Source organism: Rhincodon typus, chromosome 3 (assembly GCF_021869965.1).
Source record: "Rhincodon typus isolate 14 chromosome 3, sRhiTyp1.1, whole genome shotgun sequence".
Taxonomy (NCBI): Eukaryota; Metazoa; Chordata; class Chondrichthyes; order Orectolobiformes; family Rhincodontidae; genus Rhincodon; species Rhincodon typus.
This window is the reverse complement of record NC_063334.1, coordinates 93942760-93962633: the sequence shown is the minus strand read 5'-3', so window position 1 is coordinate 93962633 and position 19874 is coordinate 93942760. Positions and strand designations below refer to the sequence as shown.

The following is a 19874-nucleotide window of genomic DNA, read 5'->3' as shown; positions in this document are numbered from 1 at the left end:
CATCTGTAGACACAAAGGTCACGGCTGAGTTACTGAATAAGTACATTGCATTTGACTTCATGAGAGGGTGCTGCCAGTGTCACAGAAATAATTACAAGGTATCAGAGAAATTAGATCTAAGTGAAGAAAAGGTGCCAAAAAGTATTGGTAATGATCAAAGCAGAAATCCACATAAGATGCGATCTGGGTGTTAGGATATTGAAAGTTTCTGGCTGCAATTTTCCAAACCTCCTTGTTGTATTCCCGTCTAGCTAAAGGGGAAAGTGCTAGTAACTGTATGAGAGTCAGCCTAACTTCAGTGGTACTGAAACTTTGAGATAGTAGTACAAGATGAGATTAATTGGCATTTTGTAAAATTGCTTAATAAATGAAAAGCAGCAGAGATTTTTTTGAAAGTCAAATTGCATTTGATTAATTTAGTTGAGTTCCTTGGTTTATTGGAATGCCTTGATGAGGCTTGCGAGGTTGATGTGTATATTGAACCGTTGGGATCAAAAGGAAAGTGATTCCTTAGTACAAGATTAGCTAAGGGACAAAAACCAAGGAGTAATATTGAACGCTCCAGACCCGAAACGTCAGCTTTCCTGCTCCTCTGATGCTGCCTAGCCTGCTGTGTTTATCCAGCTCTACACCTTGTTATCTCAGACTCCAGCAATGGCAGTTCCTACTATCTATGAGTAATATTGAACGGTTGTTTTTTAAACTGGAGGCAAGTATGCAGTGGTGCCACTGAGTGGCAGACGTTGGTACTGCTGCTTTTTATAATAAATGTGATTCAGACTTTGTTAAGCAGGGTGCAGTTTTAAAGTTTTGAGATGATGCAGGACTCGAATGTTTTGTGGAGAGTAGTAACAAGACTTTGAGCATGTATTTGTACAAGACTTTGAAGGTAATAGGACACTGGTAACATGGGAAGACGATGGCCTAGTTTATTATTGCTGAACTGTTAATCCAGAGACCCAGATAATGTTCTGGGAACCTGGATTCGAATCCTGCAGCAGACGGTGGAATTTGAATTTAATTTTAAGAAATCTGGAATTAAGAGTCTAATGATGACCATGAATCCATTGTCGATTGTTGGAAAAAAACACATCTGGTTCACTAATGTCCATTAGGGAAGGAAACTGCCATCCTTACCTGGTCTGGCCGACAGAGTTAAATGGGCTGCTTTCCTTGGACCAGAGAAACTTTGGGGAAGATTTGATAGAGGTGTTCTAAATCATAAGTGGGTATGATACTGAATATGTACATGCTGGAATACTGATTCAGTATGTGGATATTGTTCTGCCTGGCAAATGGTTGATAAATACAAGAAATAGATTTAAGGTGATTGGCAAAAGAACCAGTAAGGGGCAAATTGTTTTATACAGAGAGCTGTTGTGATCTGGAATGTGCTGCCTGGTTGAGTGTTGGAAGCAGATTCAGTCATAATATTCAAAAGGTGGTTGAATAAATTATTGACGGGGAGGGGGAGAGAGATTTGCACGTTGGAAAGAGTTGGGGAATATGTCTGTTTAATTTTTAAAGCAAAAAGAGCAAATCTAAGCCAGAACAATTCATACTGTCCTTTGACAATGAAATTTTTAAAACTTTCCTAATCTTTTCCCAACTTCTATTATCAGTACTTGACTGCCTTTAACCAGTAAAGTAAAATTGTATGGTCAATCTACTTAGATCATTCTGAAAGAGGTTTCAGATGCCTTCTACAATTTATCTTTCAATGAGACGAGAAAATGTTTGTGATGTCTTGTTAACCTTTTTTACAGCAAGTGAATATATTACAGTGGGAAAATGATTTTAAACAGGATAAATTTAAGAATTTGGAACAGCTCTGGATTGGAAGATATGATCGGTTAGTGGACTAATTATGAATACAGCATATTTGCAGTGCTAGTTCATTGTATTATGCAACATTTGAATCATCTCGGAGGCCATTGAGTCTCACTGACCGCCGAAGAGCATCCCACCCTATCCCTGGTACCCCACATTTATCATAGTTAATGCATCTAACCTGCAAATCCCTGGATACTAAAGGAGAAACTGGTATGGCCAATCCACCTGAGCACATTTTTGGACAATGTAATAAAACCTTCCTTTTGAGGAGAACACAGTTTTTTTTCAATTTAAAACTAGCTAGTCTTGGTTTCCCTTATGACTGCCAATAATGCTTAGTTATTTGGTGTATCCTGACTGTACAGTGTTTTTGGGAGGAATACTTTGCCACATTAAAATGGTTCCCATGAAAACAATAAGTACAGGTTGGGGGTTAAATTTAAGGCAACTTATTTATGTTTGAGTTCTTGACTGCTATGATCTTTCCATGCTTCTACTCATTTAATCCCATGAACATTCGTTCTTCCTAAGGTTGAGTTTGGTTTCTTCCTGCTCATTTGAATCCTTATTTTTCTGGAGGTTCTTGTTAGCGCCCTATACAGTGAATTCCTTGTTGGTTGTACGGTAATAAAGATAGTGTGGCTCAAACCCTAAGTTTGAATTGACTCACTAGCTGGCTGAAGATTGCATAAGGTTGGATTCTTCAGGTGTCCACTGGAGTTAGAAAATCTTTGCAATTATCATTTGTCTTATAGCTTTGCATATACTTACTTTCCCCATTGATTAAAAGCATGCAGATTTTGTGTGTATTTTTGAATCAAGCATTGTCCTTAAGTCAGGTGTGCAATGATTACAAAGTCCACAGTAATGGATTTTTTTTTGTATATTGAGTTCCTTTGTTCGTGGACAGTGGGTTGTGACCTAGCCGATTAAATCTTTTTCTCTTGTTTGTTGCGGATTAATTACCACTTTTTTGGTCCTCACTATCCCGATCACTTGACTTGCAGTAATCTGTGGAATTTCCCGAGTTGAACAATGAGTTCTCTTTCCCGCTCCAGTTCTGAGCATCCCTTTCTCTTCCTTGTGTCTTGCTATCCATTGACTTTCTGCTTAGTCAGGATTTGATCACTCATTGAGTATAGTATTAAGAGTATCTTTGCATTGTCAACCCTTTCTTTTTATGAGAAATTCTGTTCTGAGCTCACCAGCGCTTCAGTATTTTTGGAGGATTTGAGGTTGGATCATTTGTGGATCATTGGAGGTTTGCCTTCCTTTTCTTACCTTCTGGTGTTGTTGTGTGGATAATGGCTAGATTTCCATTCATAGTGCAGTGTATTTCTAGTTATGTTTTTCCAATTTAGGAAGAACAAGGTTGTATCTGAGATCTTGGAGGGTAATGGGTGCTCTCTGCTAGAATTGTCAATCTAGGAGGATCATCATTCTGTACTGGACATGCCAATTTTGAATGGACAGTATGGTCTGTCAGTGGCCTTGCACTTTCAGTGGAGTTCTAGGTATGAGTCTGAAAAAATGGAGAAATTTGTGTAATTGGAAGTGTCCACCTCAAAGCTCAACACTCGCATCTATTGTCTGGAAGTTGTGCATACACTGGCAAAGCTTTTGGATGTTACAAGTGTGCATGCATGTGGATGAGTGTTGAATGGGTCCTGTCAGGTCTTTGTCTAAGACAAAAAAGATCTGAGGATGTTCCTGATGAAAAATATCAGCTTTAGTTAACCCCGCGCCCGCCCCCCGCCCTCCAATCCCCACCCACACCCAATACGTCCAGGAATGCCAAAGATGCATATCTGAATTTGCAGAGTTGTCTTAGCTTTTCCGAATTTGAATTCTTATTGTTTATTGCTACTAGGGACCATTCACTGAGTTTTTGCTCTGCTACTTTTAATTTCATATTAGAGGGTTTTTATTACTTGTGCTTTCAACCGAGTCATATGAAGTGTAACTGCCTGAATAGTTCTGAATGTGTCTCTGTTCGCATATCCTGGGCGGATCTCAAACCTACGAAATTCTAATAGGAATTGTCAGGATAAACACAAGAAGGATGTTCCCAGTGATGGGGGAGTCCGGAACCAGGGGTCACAGTTTAAAGGTATGGGGTAGACCATTTAGGATGAGATGAAATTTTTTTTTCACCCAGCGAATGGTGAGCCTCTAGCATTCTCCGTCACAGGAAGTAGTTGAGGCCAGTGTCAGTCCTGTCCTCCACAGGAAGCCGTCTTATAAACCAAAGCATTCCCTCCACAGCCAGAACATCATCCTTGGATAAGGAGACTAAAACTATGCACAATTCTCCAGGTGTGGTCTTATCAAGGCCCTGTACAATTGCAGCAAGACATCCATGCTCCTGTACTCGAATCCTCTTGCTATGAAGGCCAACATACCATTTGCCTCTATCACAACCTGCTGATTCCTTGCCTTCAGCGACTGATGTACAAGGACACCTTGGTCTTGTTGAAGATCCCCCTTTCCCAATCTATTGCAATTCAGATAACCTGCCTTCCTGGTTTTGCGACCAAAGTGAATAACCTCACATTTATTCATGTTATACTTCATCTGCCGTGCATTTACCACTCACTCAACTTGTCCAAATCATATTGAAGCATCTCTACATCTACCTTGCAGTTCATCCTCCCACCCAGTTTTGTGTCGTCTGCAAGCATGAAGATATTACATTTAGTTCCGTCATCTAAATCATTCTATCACAGTACTAATATCACTAGTTCAATTCTGAGTTGTTTTCTTTTTGAAGTGTCAAATAGTTATTAATGATTTTTAAAGGCAGCTTGTTTTAAATTGTATTTTCGCAAGTGTTTGCATACAAACACAACGTCCTTCAGGTTTCCTTTTCTTTACAGGATGTGTATTGAAAATGGTGAGCTTTCAAAAACTTTGGAGGCAAGAGATAGTGAGATTCGGGATCTCAAATCAGAAAATACGAGTAAGTTTTTAGAGCATTATTGAACTGTGATGAGATGAAAGACCTCTTCATCCCACCATCAATCTGGCATGGATTCAGATAAAATTCTCAGAAATAAAAATCTGGTTATGTAACTAACTATTGATATAATAGTTCTCAAATGTTTTGGTATTTCTTTTACTTCCCTCTAATTTCTTCTGCTCACTTGGACTGAATCCCAACCACCGCCAGTGCTGTGGTGAAATTAGGCTGGGCTGGTTGATCTGCTGTATCTTGATCATTATTAAAGTGCACATCCTGATGTTGAGTAGTGTATTGCAGCAAACCATGTTCCTGCTCCCCACCAGCATTCTCCCGGTGAATCATCTTACTCAGCAGATTAAGGATCAGGTTTAAAACCTATATTAATCTCTGATGCTGCACTTGTTTTAAATTTCCTATTCCTTTTTGAACCAATACGCTGTAGCTCAAGGTAACAATGCTTTTGGGTACCATGACTACTGCTACGTTGCGTCAATGATTACTATTCCTCAGTGAACCAATAGCATTTTATCCCAATCAGATTTGGGAATTAGCAGAGCAATCTTTTGACTTTTCTACTGTCATTGGAAAGAATTGGGTAATGGCAACTTTATCATTTTAAAGAATGGCTTTCTGGTCAATTAGTTATTTGGAATAGTGCCTATAAAATCATATCAATACAAATGCAAATATTGTGTTATATTCAGTTCATAATCGAACTGTTTTATAAGTTATTAAACCCTGTCTAAAGGTCTGTCTCAGTGATTGGATTTGCAAACCTTGAAGGTTGATCTGTGGCATCTTTTCGTGTTTTGACATGTTTGCTGTGACACTTCAGATACAGACATAATTGTTATACATGGCCCATTATATTTTGTTTTTTTTTCCAGTTTTGAACCAGCAGTGTTCAGAGCTACTTGCAATGCTTGATGCAAAGGATCAGCAGACTTTCCAAAGAACATTGCCAGTAAATAAGAAAGACTTCACTGAAGTTACAACATTGGAGGTAAAAATCCAAAAAACCCCCATACTTACAGTTTATACTCTGTTTCCATTCTACGTTTACATTGTAAAAGATTCTGGTTGATCAGTATATTGCATTTTTCCAATTAGATATTAAACAGATTTCTTGATGCTTGAGCTGGCGTTGGAAGAACCTTCCATGTTTCCCCTGTGATTGAATCCCAATTTTGGATATGCCATTTAGGAACGAGTGCAAAGGCAAAATTGTTCTCTTGAAACAGTAATCAATGGGAGTGCTAACTGCAGCACTAGCTGAGATTTTGGATCCAATTTGGCAGTCTGAGGTGGATGAGGCTAAAAGCAGGAGAGAAATAAAAAGCAGTGTGCAAAAAGGGCAGCATGGTGGCTCAGTGGTTAGCACTGCTGCCTCACAGTGCCAGGGACCCAGGTTTGATCCCACCCTCGGGCGACTGTCTGTGTGGAGTTTGCACATTCTCCCCGTGTCTGCGTGGGTTTCCTCCCACAGTCCAAAGATTACTTGAGAAAGGATGTATTGGCACTGGAGGGGATGCAAAGGAGGTTCACTAGGTTGATTCCAGAGTTGAGGGGGTTGGCTTATGAGGAGAGACTGAGTAGATTGGGATTATATTCATTGGAATTCAGAAGATTGAGGGGGGTATCTTATAGAAACATATAAACTTATGAAGGGAATAGATAAGATAGAAGTAGAGAGGATGTTTCCACTGGCAGGTGAAGCTAGGACAAGAGGGCATAGCCTCAAGATTAGAGGGAGCAGATTTAGGACTGAATTGAGAAGGAATTTCTTCACCCAGAGGGTTGTTAATCTATGGAATTCCTTGCCTAGTGAAGTAGTTGATGCTACTTCAGTAAACGTTTTTAAAAAAAGGTAGATTTTTTTTGCACAATAAAGGAATTAAGGGTTATGGTGAGAACGCGGGTAAGTGGATCTGAGTCCACGAAAAGATCAGCCATGATCTTATTGAATGGCGGAGCAGGCTTGAAGGGCCAGACGGCTTACTCCTGCTCCTAGTTCTTATGTTCTTGTGTGCAGGTTAGGTGGATTGGCCATGCTAAATTGCCTGTAGTGTTCAGGGATATGTAGATAGGGTGGGTCTGGGTGGGATGCTTTGAGGTTCGGTGTGGACTGGTTGGGCCGAAGGGCCTATTTCCACACTGTAGGGATTCTTCTATGAAAAGCAAGGACTGTCAGATTTTCACTTCAGGAATTTCTCCTGTTGTCCCGTATAGTGCTGTAGAATCTTTTGAGTGCATTCAGGCAGACAAAGCTTTGATTTACCACTTTATCTGAAAAATATGACAATAGAATAATACAGCTGTACAGCATGGAAACAGACCCTTTGGTCCAACTCGTCCATGCCAACCAGATATCCTAAATTAATCTAGTCCCATTTGCCAGCATTTGGCCCATATCCCTCTTAAACCTTTCCTATTCAAATGTTGTAATTATACCAGCCTCCTCTGGCAGCTCATTCCATACACGCATCACCCTCTGCTTGAAAAAGTTGCCCCTTTGATCCCTTTTAAATCTTTTCCTTCTCACCTTAAATCTACACCCTCCAGTTCTGGATTATCCCAACCCGGAGAAAAGACCTTGGCTCTTCACCCTACGCATACCCCTAATGATTTTATAAACCTTTACAAAGTCACCCCTCAGCCTTCGATGCCCGAGGGGAAAATAGTCTAGCCTATTCAGCCTCTCCCTATAGCTCAAACCCTCCAACCCTGGCAACATCCTTGTAAATCTTTTCTGAACCCTTTTGAGTTTCACAATATCCTCCCTACAGCAGGGAGACGAGAATTAGTTAGGCCACTTTTGGAATACTGCATTCAATGTCCTGCAGAGCCGCAATATGACCTCCTAACTCTTATACTCAATGCACTGAGCAATAAAGCAAGCAATCCAAATGCCTTCTTCACTATCTTGTCTACCTGGGACATCAGCTTGAAGGAATTATGAACCTGCACTCCAAGGTCTCTTTGTTCAGCAACGCTGCCCAGGACCTTATCATGAAGTGTTTAAGTCCTTTGAATTATCTTTCCAAAATGCAGCACCTCACATTTATGTAAATTAAACTTCATATGCCACTCCTCGGCCCATTGGCCGATCTGATCAAGTCCTGTTGTATTCTGAGATAACCTCCTTCGTTGTCCACTACACTTCCAATTTTGGTGTCATCTGCAAACTTACTAACGATACCTCCTATGTTCCCATCCAAATCATTTATATAAATGACAAAAAGCAGTGGAATCAGCGCAGAGCCTTGTGACACGCCACTGGTCATTGACCTCCAGTCTGAAAAGCAACCCTCCACCACCATCTTCTGTCTTCTACCTTCAAAATAGTTCTGTATCCAAATTGCTAGTTCTCCCTGTGTTCCAGATACTTGCCTAAATGGTCTGTGGTGGCTCCCAGTCAAGCAATATTTTGGATTTAAAGATTCTCATTCTTCTTTTCAAATCACTTCATGGTTTTGCTCACAACTATTTATGTTCTCACAACCGTCCTCTTAATCTCATTCTGGTCTTTTGCAAATTCCTGATTTTAATTTTGGCAACTTCAGTTGCCAAAAGCTTAAGCTCCGACATTTTCTGCATAACCCTTGTCTCTTCTCTATCTCAATTTCCTCTTCTCAGACTGTCCGAAATCTATCATAGCTGGTGATCTGATATAATATATCCTTATGTGGTTTGGTGTGATATTTTGTTTTACAACATTCTTGCGAAGCACCTTTCAGCTGTGCCTACAGATGTTAGCCAGCTTGGTCAACAGTGTTACACCTAAACCATTCTCAGTGACGGAAATGTCCATCCTCCACCCAGACTCCATTCTATGCCAAAGGTATCTTCAGTGCTTCCTCCAAGTGGTGTATAACATGGAGAAGTACTGAATCATCGATCAAGAGAGCACAGATGTTACCTTGCCCATGTTTGTATTGATGTTCTAGTATTTCGTGGGGTTTGAAGTTAATTTTCAGAACACCCCAGGCCACTCCATGCTGATGGTACACCACTTACCACCATCTCTGTCGAGTTGGTCATGCCGAGGCCTAGTGCTGAACTGTTCTACTGTAGCTTTTTGAAGAGATTGCGCAATGCTTCAGATGGAACAGTGGTGAAAGAGCCAGGGCATAAAATTGTTCCCAGTGCTTCAGCATTTACCTTCACTAACCTTCCAAGACTTGACAGCAATGGCAGAAGGCCAAAGTTTGATTCTGTGTAGAACAAGCTGCCTCCAGAGGTGATATGTTGCAGCTTATTACTATTGCTGAATTGAGGTCAGAGACCCAATTTTGGGTTATCCACGAGCTCTGGCTTTCAGCACAGGCTTGAATAGCCACATTATGCCATAAGGATCTAGTTTTTCAAAACTGCTGCTCTGAAAATGGATTTGAGGTACAGCTTTTCATGGCTAATCACAGTCTTAACAACGACATGGTGAGCACTATTACACTTCATTTGCTTTCTTTAGTCATTATTGCTGTTATAAAAAAAAGGTGTTTTTTTTTTTAAAAAATGCTTTTTATTTAACCTTCCTGTGTTTTTGCCATATTGCACACCATGACATTCTTGGCCCCGCAGCATTTTTCTCTAACCCACTTCCCAAGTGCTTTTAAACATTTAATTCTTTTGCAACAGCTACTTGTTGCTTAGACACCAAATTCATGGGATTTCCGTTCATGTGTACAAAGGAATGCAAAATTATCATAATTCACACGAATGTTCTGGTAATTTAATTAATTATGTGGTCTGGGCAACAGACTCTACCAGTTTAAGAAGAGAAATTCAAGTGGTATAGCAAAGCCTTCGGTCAAGAGTACTTAAAAGCATTGAAGCTGGTTGAAATTATTTTCCTTTAACTTAGCACCTTTAGGTTTGATTGGGCCAAGATAACTATTTTCTCTCACTGTCATCTGTGCTCGCTTTTCTTTCTACTCTCAGTTCTTTGTCAAAGAGTGGGCCTGTTAGACTATTATGTGAAAGTTAATTTATGACAGTCAGTTGGGTGTGGCTACACCTGCCTAGTATCAGGCCAGGTCGTAGCCATAGAATCACTTGGAATGACTTCCCTTCTCACTCCCATATTACCCTCCTAGTGTTTCTAGAAAATCTATCCTTCACTTTATTTTTCATCTATATGCTACCCCTCAGCGGAATAATCCAAAATCGTGTCAGTTTTCACCACGACCCGACCTCCCCACCTCCTCTCTTAATTCCTCCACTGTTGGGAAACCATCTGAGGATTTGCCCAACTTTCAGTCCTGGCTGAGCAGACATTTACCCCCAGTCTGCTTACTTGTGACCACAACTTTGAACAGGCTTTTGGCCATTTACCCTAATGGCACCTTCTGTGCCTCAGTGTCTGACTAAAGCTCAAATAAAGTGCTTTAGGGCGTCTTATTATATTAAAGATGCTACAGAATCATAGAATCTCCACAGTGTGGAAGCAGACCATTCAGCCCATCAAGTCCATCCCAACCTTCCAAACAGCATTCCACCCACCCCTCCCTACTCTATCCCCATAACCCTGAATTCACCATGGCGCACCAACCTTGCCTGCATATCCCTGGACACTGTGGGCAATTTACCATGGCCACCTAACCTGCACTTCTTTGGAAAGTGGGAGGAAACCCACGCAGACATGGGAAGAATGTGCAAACTCCATACAGACAGTCGCCTGAGACTAGAATCAAACCCAAGTCCCTGGCGCAGTGGGGCAGCAGTGCTAACTATTGAGCCACCGTGCCACCCACTATAACTAGATATTTATAAGTTGTTTTTTCTTTTGAGGATTTATTTCACAAACTCCACTTCAAATCTTACTCCACCAAATCAAGCAACAAATGAAGTGGTGAGGAGTGGACTGCCCTGCTGCTCTGACTAACAATAATTTGCCATCTTACTGTGTTATGGGATTCCAACCTGTATTACTTGCTCCAAAATTATCTGCACTGGAACCTCTTCACAAGGACCTAGAACCAAATCTAATTTGACTTGCAAAGTTATCCTTGCATGATTCATATCAAAAAGACAACAATCAGATCAAATGCACAATGGTGTTGGTGTGTACTGTCAACATTATGTATAGTAACAACTTAGCAGGTTTCTTTAACAGCATCTGCCAAGCTATCTACTATCTGAATTTGCTTTTGGATTTCTTGGTGACTTTCTCATACTGATGGCTCTTATCTAGATGTGATTTTTCAACAAGAGGAAACATTCTCTCCATATATACTCTTAGCAACCTGAAGCACAAAAAGAAAAGACTTGGAATAAATGTGTTGTATTGGCAGTTTTCCAAACCATTTGGAGCTTTACCAGAATCTAAGGATTATCAGAAGACTACTTCCAGTGCATCCACTATCTCTGCAGCTACTTCCTTCAGAATATAGGGATGCAAGAACTCTGAGTAGAAGTGGGCAATTCAGCCTGTGGGGTCTGCTCCACCATTTAATACAATCATAGCTGATCTCATCTCGGCCTCAATTCCACTTTTCTGCCCACTGTCCGTAGCCCTTCAACCCATGACTAACTAAAAATCTGTCTTTATCCTCCTTAAATGTACTCAATGTCACAATATCCACCACACTGTGGGATAGTGAGTGCCACAGATACACAACACTTCAGAGAAGTAATTTCTCCTCACCTGCTACCCCTTATTCTAAAATGATAACCTCTTGTTCTATACTACCCCAGAAGATCCTTTAATTTCCTGAGATATATCCCATCAGATCTAAGAGCCTAGTTTGTCTAGCACTTTTTTCTCTAATGGTAGTTATTGTCTATTCACTCTCCTTTTGCCTCTTGAATATTTAGTAATTTTATGATGCTGGTCATGTCTTCCACTGTGAAGACTGATGCAATGTATTTATTCAACTCCTCTGCCATTTCCTGGGTCTCTTTTTTTTTATATAGTGCAGCCTCGTTCTTGAAGGCGCCTGTGCTCACTTTGAAAAGGAAGACAGAATTCATATATTTAAAGCAGCTTTTAACATAACTTTGACAGTGAACTTGCAAGTAATCTTCTTCCTCTTTAGTATTGACTTGGTCATCTTTTGGTTTTTAAAAGTGTCCCACTCTTCTTTTTTACCACTAATGTTTCCAACATTGCTGTATAGAATAGTATACTATTTCTAATAGTATACTAATAGTATTATATTTCATATATTTTCTTTCGGTCTGATGCTATCCTTAACTTCCCTGATTAACCATAGTTGATTTATCCCATTCCTGGAAAACTCCTTCACTGGAATATGTCTTTGCTATGAGCCATGATCTAATTTTTTAAGAAAAGTTTGCCATAGTTCCTCAACCATCTTTGCTGCTAAAATCCTTCCTCAGTCCACTCCAGCTAGTTCATTTCTTTGTAATTACTATTATTTAAATGAGAGGAATAATCCCCAATTTCCATGCCTTGTGCGTGGAAAAGGTGCATCCTGATTTCGTTTTTAATCTATCCTCCCACTAATGTTGAAAGGAGTCTAATGATGACCCTATCCTGGACAAGATGTTCTCCAATGTGTTCATTGTTATTGGGACCAGTTCAACTGATATATTTGCCTGGTTTATCTCCACCAGTCTTCATGATGAACAGCCTGAGAAGACTGTCAGTTTTCTTCATAACCTTTTCTTAAATTTTATATAATGTTTTGCAGGTAGTAGCAGACAAAACACTGAATTGAAGTGTGCAGTTTCACTTCCCCTACTCCCCCTCCCCTAAATACTGCAATGTTTCCCTTTATTGTTACTTTTGCCATGCTTTCATCATACCAAATCCTGAAATGTGAATATAAAAATTGACCGGTTGAAGGACAAAGTTAAAATTTGTTAAAAGGGCAAATTATGATTCTGGAGATTCCTTGGCCTTTATGCCCTTTGTGTCTTGGTCACAACCCAACTACAGCAGTTTTGAAAACTGCAGAAAATTAAGCGCTAGTTATGAACATGGCCACAATAAGCACAAGTTTCAGTGAATTTTTACATACATTTATCAATCTCTTCACCCTAATGAATTTTCATCCACAAATTAGATTGCACCTCCAAATCAAGTTCAGTTCATTGCAACCACGTATTCTTCTGGTGCTTAATTGCGTTTGTACCTCCACTGAACTTTCTATTTCCTTGAATAGATTTTTATGGCTTCTCCAATTGAAAGTTGCTGAATCTGCATAACTTTTCAAATCATTTTAATAATTTATTTTTCATACTTAAGAAACAATATTTAGGTTTGGTGCTTTCCTTGGGCTCTGACTGTTTATGCTACTTTACACCTTTTTAAAGTTCAAGCATACTCTAATGCATTTGGGAACATATTTGGGTATAACTTCATAGCCTCAGAATAGGCCCAACAATGGGCTCTTTTGCAAATCTGATCTCCAGGTTGTGTCTAAGGAGGAAGCTCCAGATGTGGAGCAGGGAAGTAATAGACCTTAGAAAAGTGATGTTTCACACGTGAATATAAAATGCAGCCTGATTTGATCATTCTTTCAAGTAAAAGGTCCTAAATGATTCTTCAAGTCTTTCAGTACCACAGAACATAATTACCATGGTAATACTGAACCAAAAGTAAAAGGCTTAGAGGCTATCATACTTTTCTTACAAGTCAACTGTTACCTTTTTCTTATGAGGTCTTTGAAATGGCTACATTGAAAGTCAAAGTTAGAATTTGCATGATGTGGTTTAGCCCAGCTGATTTTGCAGCCTGTATGAACTTGGGCATATCACACCAGCACAATGGTGTCGTACTGAAAGAGTTCCAGGACATACTTTACTCCCTTGTGGCAGCCTAGATTATGTGCATGTTCTGCAGTGGGGCTTGAATCCACAAACTTTTCACTCGGGTGAGAGTGCTATCAGTTACTTGATAAGTCAAACTGATACTCTAAGAATTATTTTTCCAGGTGTATCTTCTCCTTTGAGTTGATATTGATGTGGCATTTTTGTTTTGTTTTGGTATGAGTTTTGTTACAAGCTATCTGGGGAATAGTTTTGACACAGTAAACAAACTGTTCACATTTGGGAGCCCTGCATTAGATCATGAAGTTTATGCAGTGTTACAGAAATACAGGAGGAATTTTTTTGATTAACATCTAGTGTTTATATTTCAGCTGACTGAACGTTTCTATTAATCAAGATTTCTATTGTTGTTCAGCTGGGAGTGCTTGGAGCATGTCACTGTATTGGTACTGGAGGAGAGCCCTGTTCTTGTGCCAGGATGGCAGCTGCCACACGGAAACAGCTGCTGCAACAGAAGCAAGAGGTACATTCTTTTTAACTTCATTACTAGGATTAAATAACTTAAAACGTGATAAATATGTCCACCATGTATCAATTGAAATTAATGCTTTCTGCCACAAATAATTCAGATTCATAATGCATTCACTGTGTTGGACTGTGAATCTAAAAATATTCAGAATCCTTCACATTATAATAAAGTGCTTGTTGGAGTCAGGTCTTATGTAAACAAAGATTTATCTGCAAATGATAGGTGAAATTCCTTGGCACTCTTACTGTGCTGTTATACCTCTTAGAAGCTAAGTTCATCTCTGAAAATTTAAAAGATATAAACAAGGTTTCTGCGAAGTTACAGTAGCACAAGCCCCTGAGGAATTTCATCCATTTAATATCATCATAGATCATAGAATCCCTACAGTGTGGGAAAAGGCCATTCGGCCCAATAAGTCCACACCGAACCTTGGAGCATTCCCACCCAGAAACATCCCCCTGTAACCCACCTAATCTACACATCCCTGAACACTATGGGCAATTTAGCATGGCCAGTCCACCTAACCTGCACATCTTGGACTGGGGGAGGAAACCGCAGCACTTGGACGAAATCTATGCAGACATGGCGAGAATGTGCAAACTCTACACAAACAGTCGCCCAAGGGTAGAATCGAACCTGGGTTGCTGGTGCTGTGAAGCAGCAGTGCTAACCATTGAGCCATCGTGCCACCCTAACGCGTAATCTGGGCTTGTCTGGGATTTAAACCCGGGACCTCTCACATCTCCATGCTGTACGATTCCCCAAAGCGAGAATCATACCCTGAGACTAATGAGCCATTGCCAAGTAAGTGCTGGCAGCAATGCAAATCTTCATTTCACTCTTCAGTGACTGTTGGTCTAAGATGGATAAATTATATCTGTAATGAGTGCATAGAAGAGCTATTTAGTTTTTGAAACAAGTGATTTTCATGGGTATGAAAGATTATCGGGAATGTGCAGGAATGTAGAGTTGAGGTTAAAATTAGATCAGCCATGATCTTATTGAATGGTGGAGCAGGCTCAAATTACCAAGTGGCATATTGTTGTACCTTGTTTGGATATTTATGTTTATACATGGTCTTTTATTCAACTCTTTTAACTTAAATGTAGTAGATTAAAGAGATGATTTTAAAGAATTAATATCACAGTTTTTTGCTTTGTTTTTGAAAAGGAATCCTAGAGTTCTGTGGTACTAAGTTGGCATATGACCCAATGAACTGTAGAAGGGATGATGATCAGCTTTATGAAGGTTGCATAAACCAGCATTGTGTATTGCACACACTTAAGGCTTAACACGATTGATTGGAGGAAGTAGCACCTGGAATTTTGCCAAATTTATGACAAATATAATTGTATTCATGCTGAATTCCTAAAAATTGCTTTTCCCAATTGAGGGATGTATCTCTGTTTAACATCTGAAAATACCCAATTCAGTTTCACTTGTATGTATCCAAATGTTGTTAGTTAACTGTTTATAGCTATTGGCATGCATACAACAGTCAAGTTTCTTTCTGCCCCTATGCAATATTCAGGACAAAGCTGAGAGGTAGATTTGTGACAGAACAAGAGTTCTAGTATTGTTGCTTCATATTTCCAGCTTGTTTCTTTTCTAATGGCAATTAGGTTGTAGCTCATTAAACAGTTGGTGATCAGTAAATCAACAGTTTTGGACTTGAATGTCCTGACATCAAAATGTCTGGCATATTTGAAATTGGCTGGCATAGTTTTACAACTGGAACACAGATGCCTGTAAATTAATGATGCACAAAGTAAGCATAATGTGACACTTAAAAGTGCCATCTGGAAGCTGGATGTGTTTTAGATCCAAAATTTCCTGTATACCTCAATTATAGGGAAGTTACAAACTAAATGGCATGTCTATACCTGAACTGTTTTTCACATTGTTTTTGTGTTATAAGCTTTGTAATTAGCACAAGAACCTGTCAGTTGTATTTTTTTTCCCTTGTGCAATCTTGAATCATTAGTTTGATCTTCAGAGAAAGCGAGAGGAAGAGGCCTACATAATGGCTGACGCATTTAGAATTGCTTTTGAACATCAGTTGAAAAGAACAAATGATCAAACTCTCCGAATTAATGAAGTGGAAAAACTGCATAGAAAAGGCCCTAAGAAAGGGCTTGTTTGGAATCGGATGAAAGAAGGTAAATCCTAGGGATGTAAAATCGTAAATGGTCACTTGACAAGTGTTGGTCTTGCCATTATTATATTGCAGTTAACACTTAAAACATTATTAATGTCTTTGTTTAAACTAATGTTTGGGGACATTGTGCAGGGCATTGTTTCAGTTATGTAGATTTACCAACTGTTGTTTTTCATCTTCTGAGTACAATAGTACTTAGTATTTAAGTACTATATCTACAGAGCTAAGAGAAATGTATTATAATTTTGTTTTCAGTTAGCACATTTATTCTAAACGGGTACTTTTATAATTTACCACCAATATCATTTACAAATGTATGACATTAAAATGTTGACATCTGTTGAATTGTGCATCTGTTTTATATATTAACTCAGTGTGTATAAATGTGTATTTTGAGTTCAGACATAAATCTGTTCAAAATCAATGATCAATGAGCATTTCATGAGATCAGTCTGTTCCCAACACTGCACTGATTTGGCATTGATACCTGATCTTTTTGTTTAATGTAAGTTGTTTTTTTTCTGTTTTATACAACATTCCAGATCCTATTTGGAGAACAAAAGTGATTCATACACCACTTGGCCAAAAGTTGAAGGGTCTGTTCAGTTCCTCACCAGACCAAAAGAATTTGGAGGCCTTGGAGGATACGCAGGAGGTGTTGAAGATACTTATAGACTTGGTCTGTGGTGATTTTAAACTCCATACTGTCTAATTTTGTGGTGAGGGTGGGATTCTGTGGAGTATTGCAACAAACTTTGATATTCCATATTCGTGTTAGTGAAATGACATATTTTGTTCAATCAATATTTGAAAGGAAATACCAGGACTCTAATACAGGATCACTGATAAAATGAATTCGTGCTCCTGAAAAGAGAAGTCTTTTAAAACATTTCGTCAGCACTCATTGGGACAATTTACAAGAAGAACCAATGTAAAGTAAAAACAAGTCATTGTGAGAGATGAGAGGGCTGATTTGGTTAGCTTATGAACTCTTGTTGGTTGAGGCATTGGTGTGTGCACACTGTGCCTGTTTAACTCAACCAAATAGGAGACAGCCATTCTTTGGTCAAGGCACAGCCTTGAGAATTGACTCAATCAGAGACAACCTGCTTGGTATAAAACTTAAGCAAAGCTTGTAGGTGGTATCAGTCATTATCTACTTGGTTCATTCCTGGTGGCAATGCCCCTACCAGTTAGGTGTCCTTATCAACCAATTAGCATATGCTCATAGACTATGAATCTTGTTTTCCCTTTACATTGGTATTTCTTACAAATTGTCCTGATGAATGTAAGACAAAAAGCTGTGACAAGATCTTTCTTTTCTTCAGCAATACTCAAGGTTTATACTACCAGACAGCAATTAAAAATAAATGATGCAACTTACACAGGGATGCAAGAGAAAACAAAGCAGTAAGAAACATCATATGCTGGTTTCTTCCTCCGGTACACGTTTCCTAATAATAATTCACTTGCAGTGTTCATTTGTTTCTGTCAAAACTAAATGGAACAGGGTCATCTTAAAATATTTTTAGAAAATCCGTTCTCTAATCATATGTTTTTAATTACAAAATACGAATTAGTATTAATTTTTCGCTATGGTCCTGTCATTTTGAGCAGAAGTAAAGTCTTGGCTGCAATGATTTTAACTTGGCATCAGAGATTTATTATAATATTAATTCTTATGATAACATGAAGCTCACTGTTGAACTGAAAATATCTAAGTAGCAATAAAGTGATCAGAAAAATTACAAATGAAGTTTAACGGAGATGTATCTTAAGTGCTATATATCAGAATGTAAACATGAATGAAGTTTTTAAAAAGACCGAGGATTGTTTATTGGTTTGTTGCTCAATATCCAACAATGCAAAACAGTGATCAACAAAACAATGAGAGTGATTTAGTCATTCATGGCTTAATAGGAGGCCATTAAGGCCTATCTAGTTGCTTTGGCTCTTGGTGAAGCAATCCAGTCAGCTTTATTTTCCCCACTGTATCTCGGTAGCCCTGCAAGTTTATTTCCTTCGAGTACCCATCAAGTTTTCAAGTTATTGATCATCTTTGCTTCCACCAGCTTCAGAAGCTATGTACTCCAGGTCATTATCACTTGGTGTGTTAACAATCTTCTTCCTTACTTGGATCTCCAGCCCAAAACTCTAAATCTGTGTCCACTGTTCTTGTTCCCATTTGTGAATGGGAATCACTTTTTTCTTGTCTACCTTTTACACAAGAATTTTGTAATCTTGTCAGCCTTTATCAAAATACTTATTATACACCTTGGAGCACAGATCCTCCAGTTTAACCTTGGAGCTAATATCCCCCATTTCTGGAAAAATTCTGGTGAATCTCCTCTGCACCTTTCAAGGATTTTTGCATTCTTCTTAAAGTTTTGCACTGTACATTCTCTACTGTAAAATACAATGTAGAGTAAGTCAAACTGGATAGGATTCTAATCTTATCACACCGTGAGCACTGCCCAATTCCGATAAATGAGACACAGGCGGACAATGCAAAGAATAGTGGATGCTCCCAATATTTTTACGTTCCCAGAACTGGAACTTTTGTAAAGAAACATGGGTTCCTTATTCTTGCATTGAACCATTAACCTATGTTACATGCTGAAACCACTAGAAGAGCATGAATTGATCACCTAACTCAGTGCATGAAATGGATTCTTGGGTACCATAATAGAACAGAAAACTCTGGTATTATTGATGAGTCATTTGGTGTCTGTTAGGGTCATTCTGGATGTATCAACTCTATCTCATGTAAGATGAATGGCCTGTCTTGTTGATAATTGAGTTATGAAATGTGTTGCCACAAATTATTCCAACTGACTTAAAGTATTCATTGGATATTTGCTCACTTATTATATTAACCATAACTAAGATTCTAAATGTGTTTGTTTCTTTCCATTCTTAGTTAAACGATAAAGAGGAAGCTCTGGCACATCAGCGGAAGGTTAGCTATATGTTGGCCCGACGTGTTGAGGAACTAGAACAAAATTACCTGAGGAAGGATACTCCTGCTACTGAAATTTCTAAAGTTGATCATTGTCAAAAAGGATGGCATGATTCTTTCCTATCAACTGATCGAAACCAAAGTGAACACAGGACTGTTTTGAGGACGCACTCTTCCCCTGCAGGTTACTTTGTGGGCAGTTGAAAATTCAGGAGAATTTATTAAAACACTGAATGTGTGGCAAGACGTTTGATGGAACAAACATTATTACTGAAGCTAAGAAAGTTCCATGTTTGTTCATACGTGTCAAGAATGCATTCTTTCAGAATGGATGTGATATTTTTTTTTAAATTAACTCAGAAAAACTTTTAAGAATTTATTGTTTAAGTCACTTATGGAGTATACAGCATGGAAACAGGACCTTTGGTCCAATTAGTCCATGTCATCCATATTCCCAAACGAAACTGCCTGCATTTGACCCATATCCCTCCCAAACCTTTTCTATTCATGTACTTATCCAAATGTCTTTTAAATGTAACTGTACCTGCATCCACTGCTTCCTCTGGCAGCTCGTTCCATACACGAACCAGTTTTTAAAAAAAGTTCTCCTCGTCCTTTTTTAAAACTTTCTCTTGTCACATTTTAAAATATGTCCCCTAGTTTTGAACACCCCCCCCCCCCCCCCACCCCAAGACCA

At 39.0% G+C, this 19874-nt stretch overlaps 1 protein-coding gene across 3 annotated transcripts in view; it reads left to right on the top strand.

Annotated features, from left to right (window-relative positions):
* ccdc125 (coiled-coil domain containing 125) overlaps window positions 1-19422 on the top strand; it is a 31693-nt gene extending 12271 nt beyond the window's left edge. For all 3 annotated transcript variants that reach the window (XM_048595181.1, XM_020530889.2, XM_048595180.1), the window contains 7 exons: window positions 1767-1852; window positions 4710-4792; window positions 5683-5798; window positions 13947-14054; window positions 16045-16219; window positions 16761-16897; window positions 19139-19422. In XM_048595181.1, the coding sequence (XP_048451138.1) occupies window positions 1767-1852; window positions 4710-4792; window positions 5683-5798; window positions 13947-14054; window positions 16045-16219; window positions 16761-16897; window positions 19139-19381 (948 nt within the window). In that variant the 3' untranslated portion in view covers window positions 19382-19422. The remainder of the gene's footprint in view (window positions 1-1766; window positions 1853-4709; window positions 4793-5682; window positions 5799-13946; window positions 14055-16044; window positions 16220-16760; window positions 16898-19138) is intronic.
* Window positions 19423-19874: the final 452 nt, after the last annotated feature.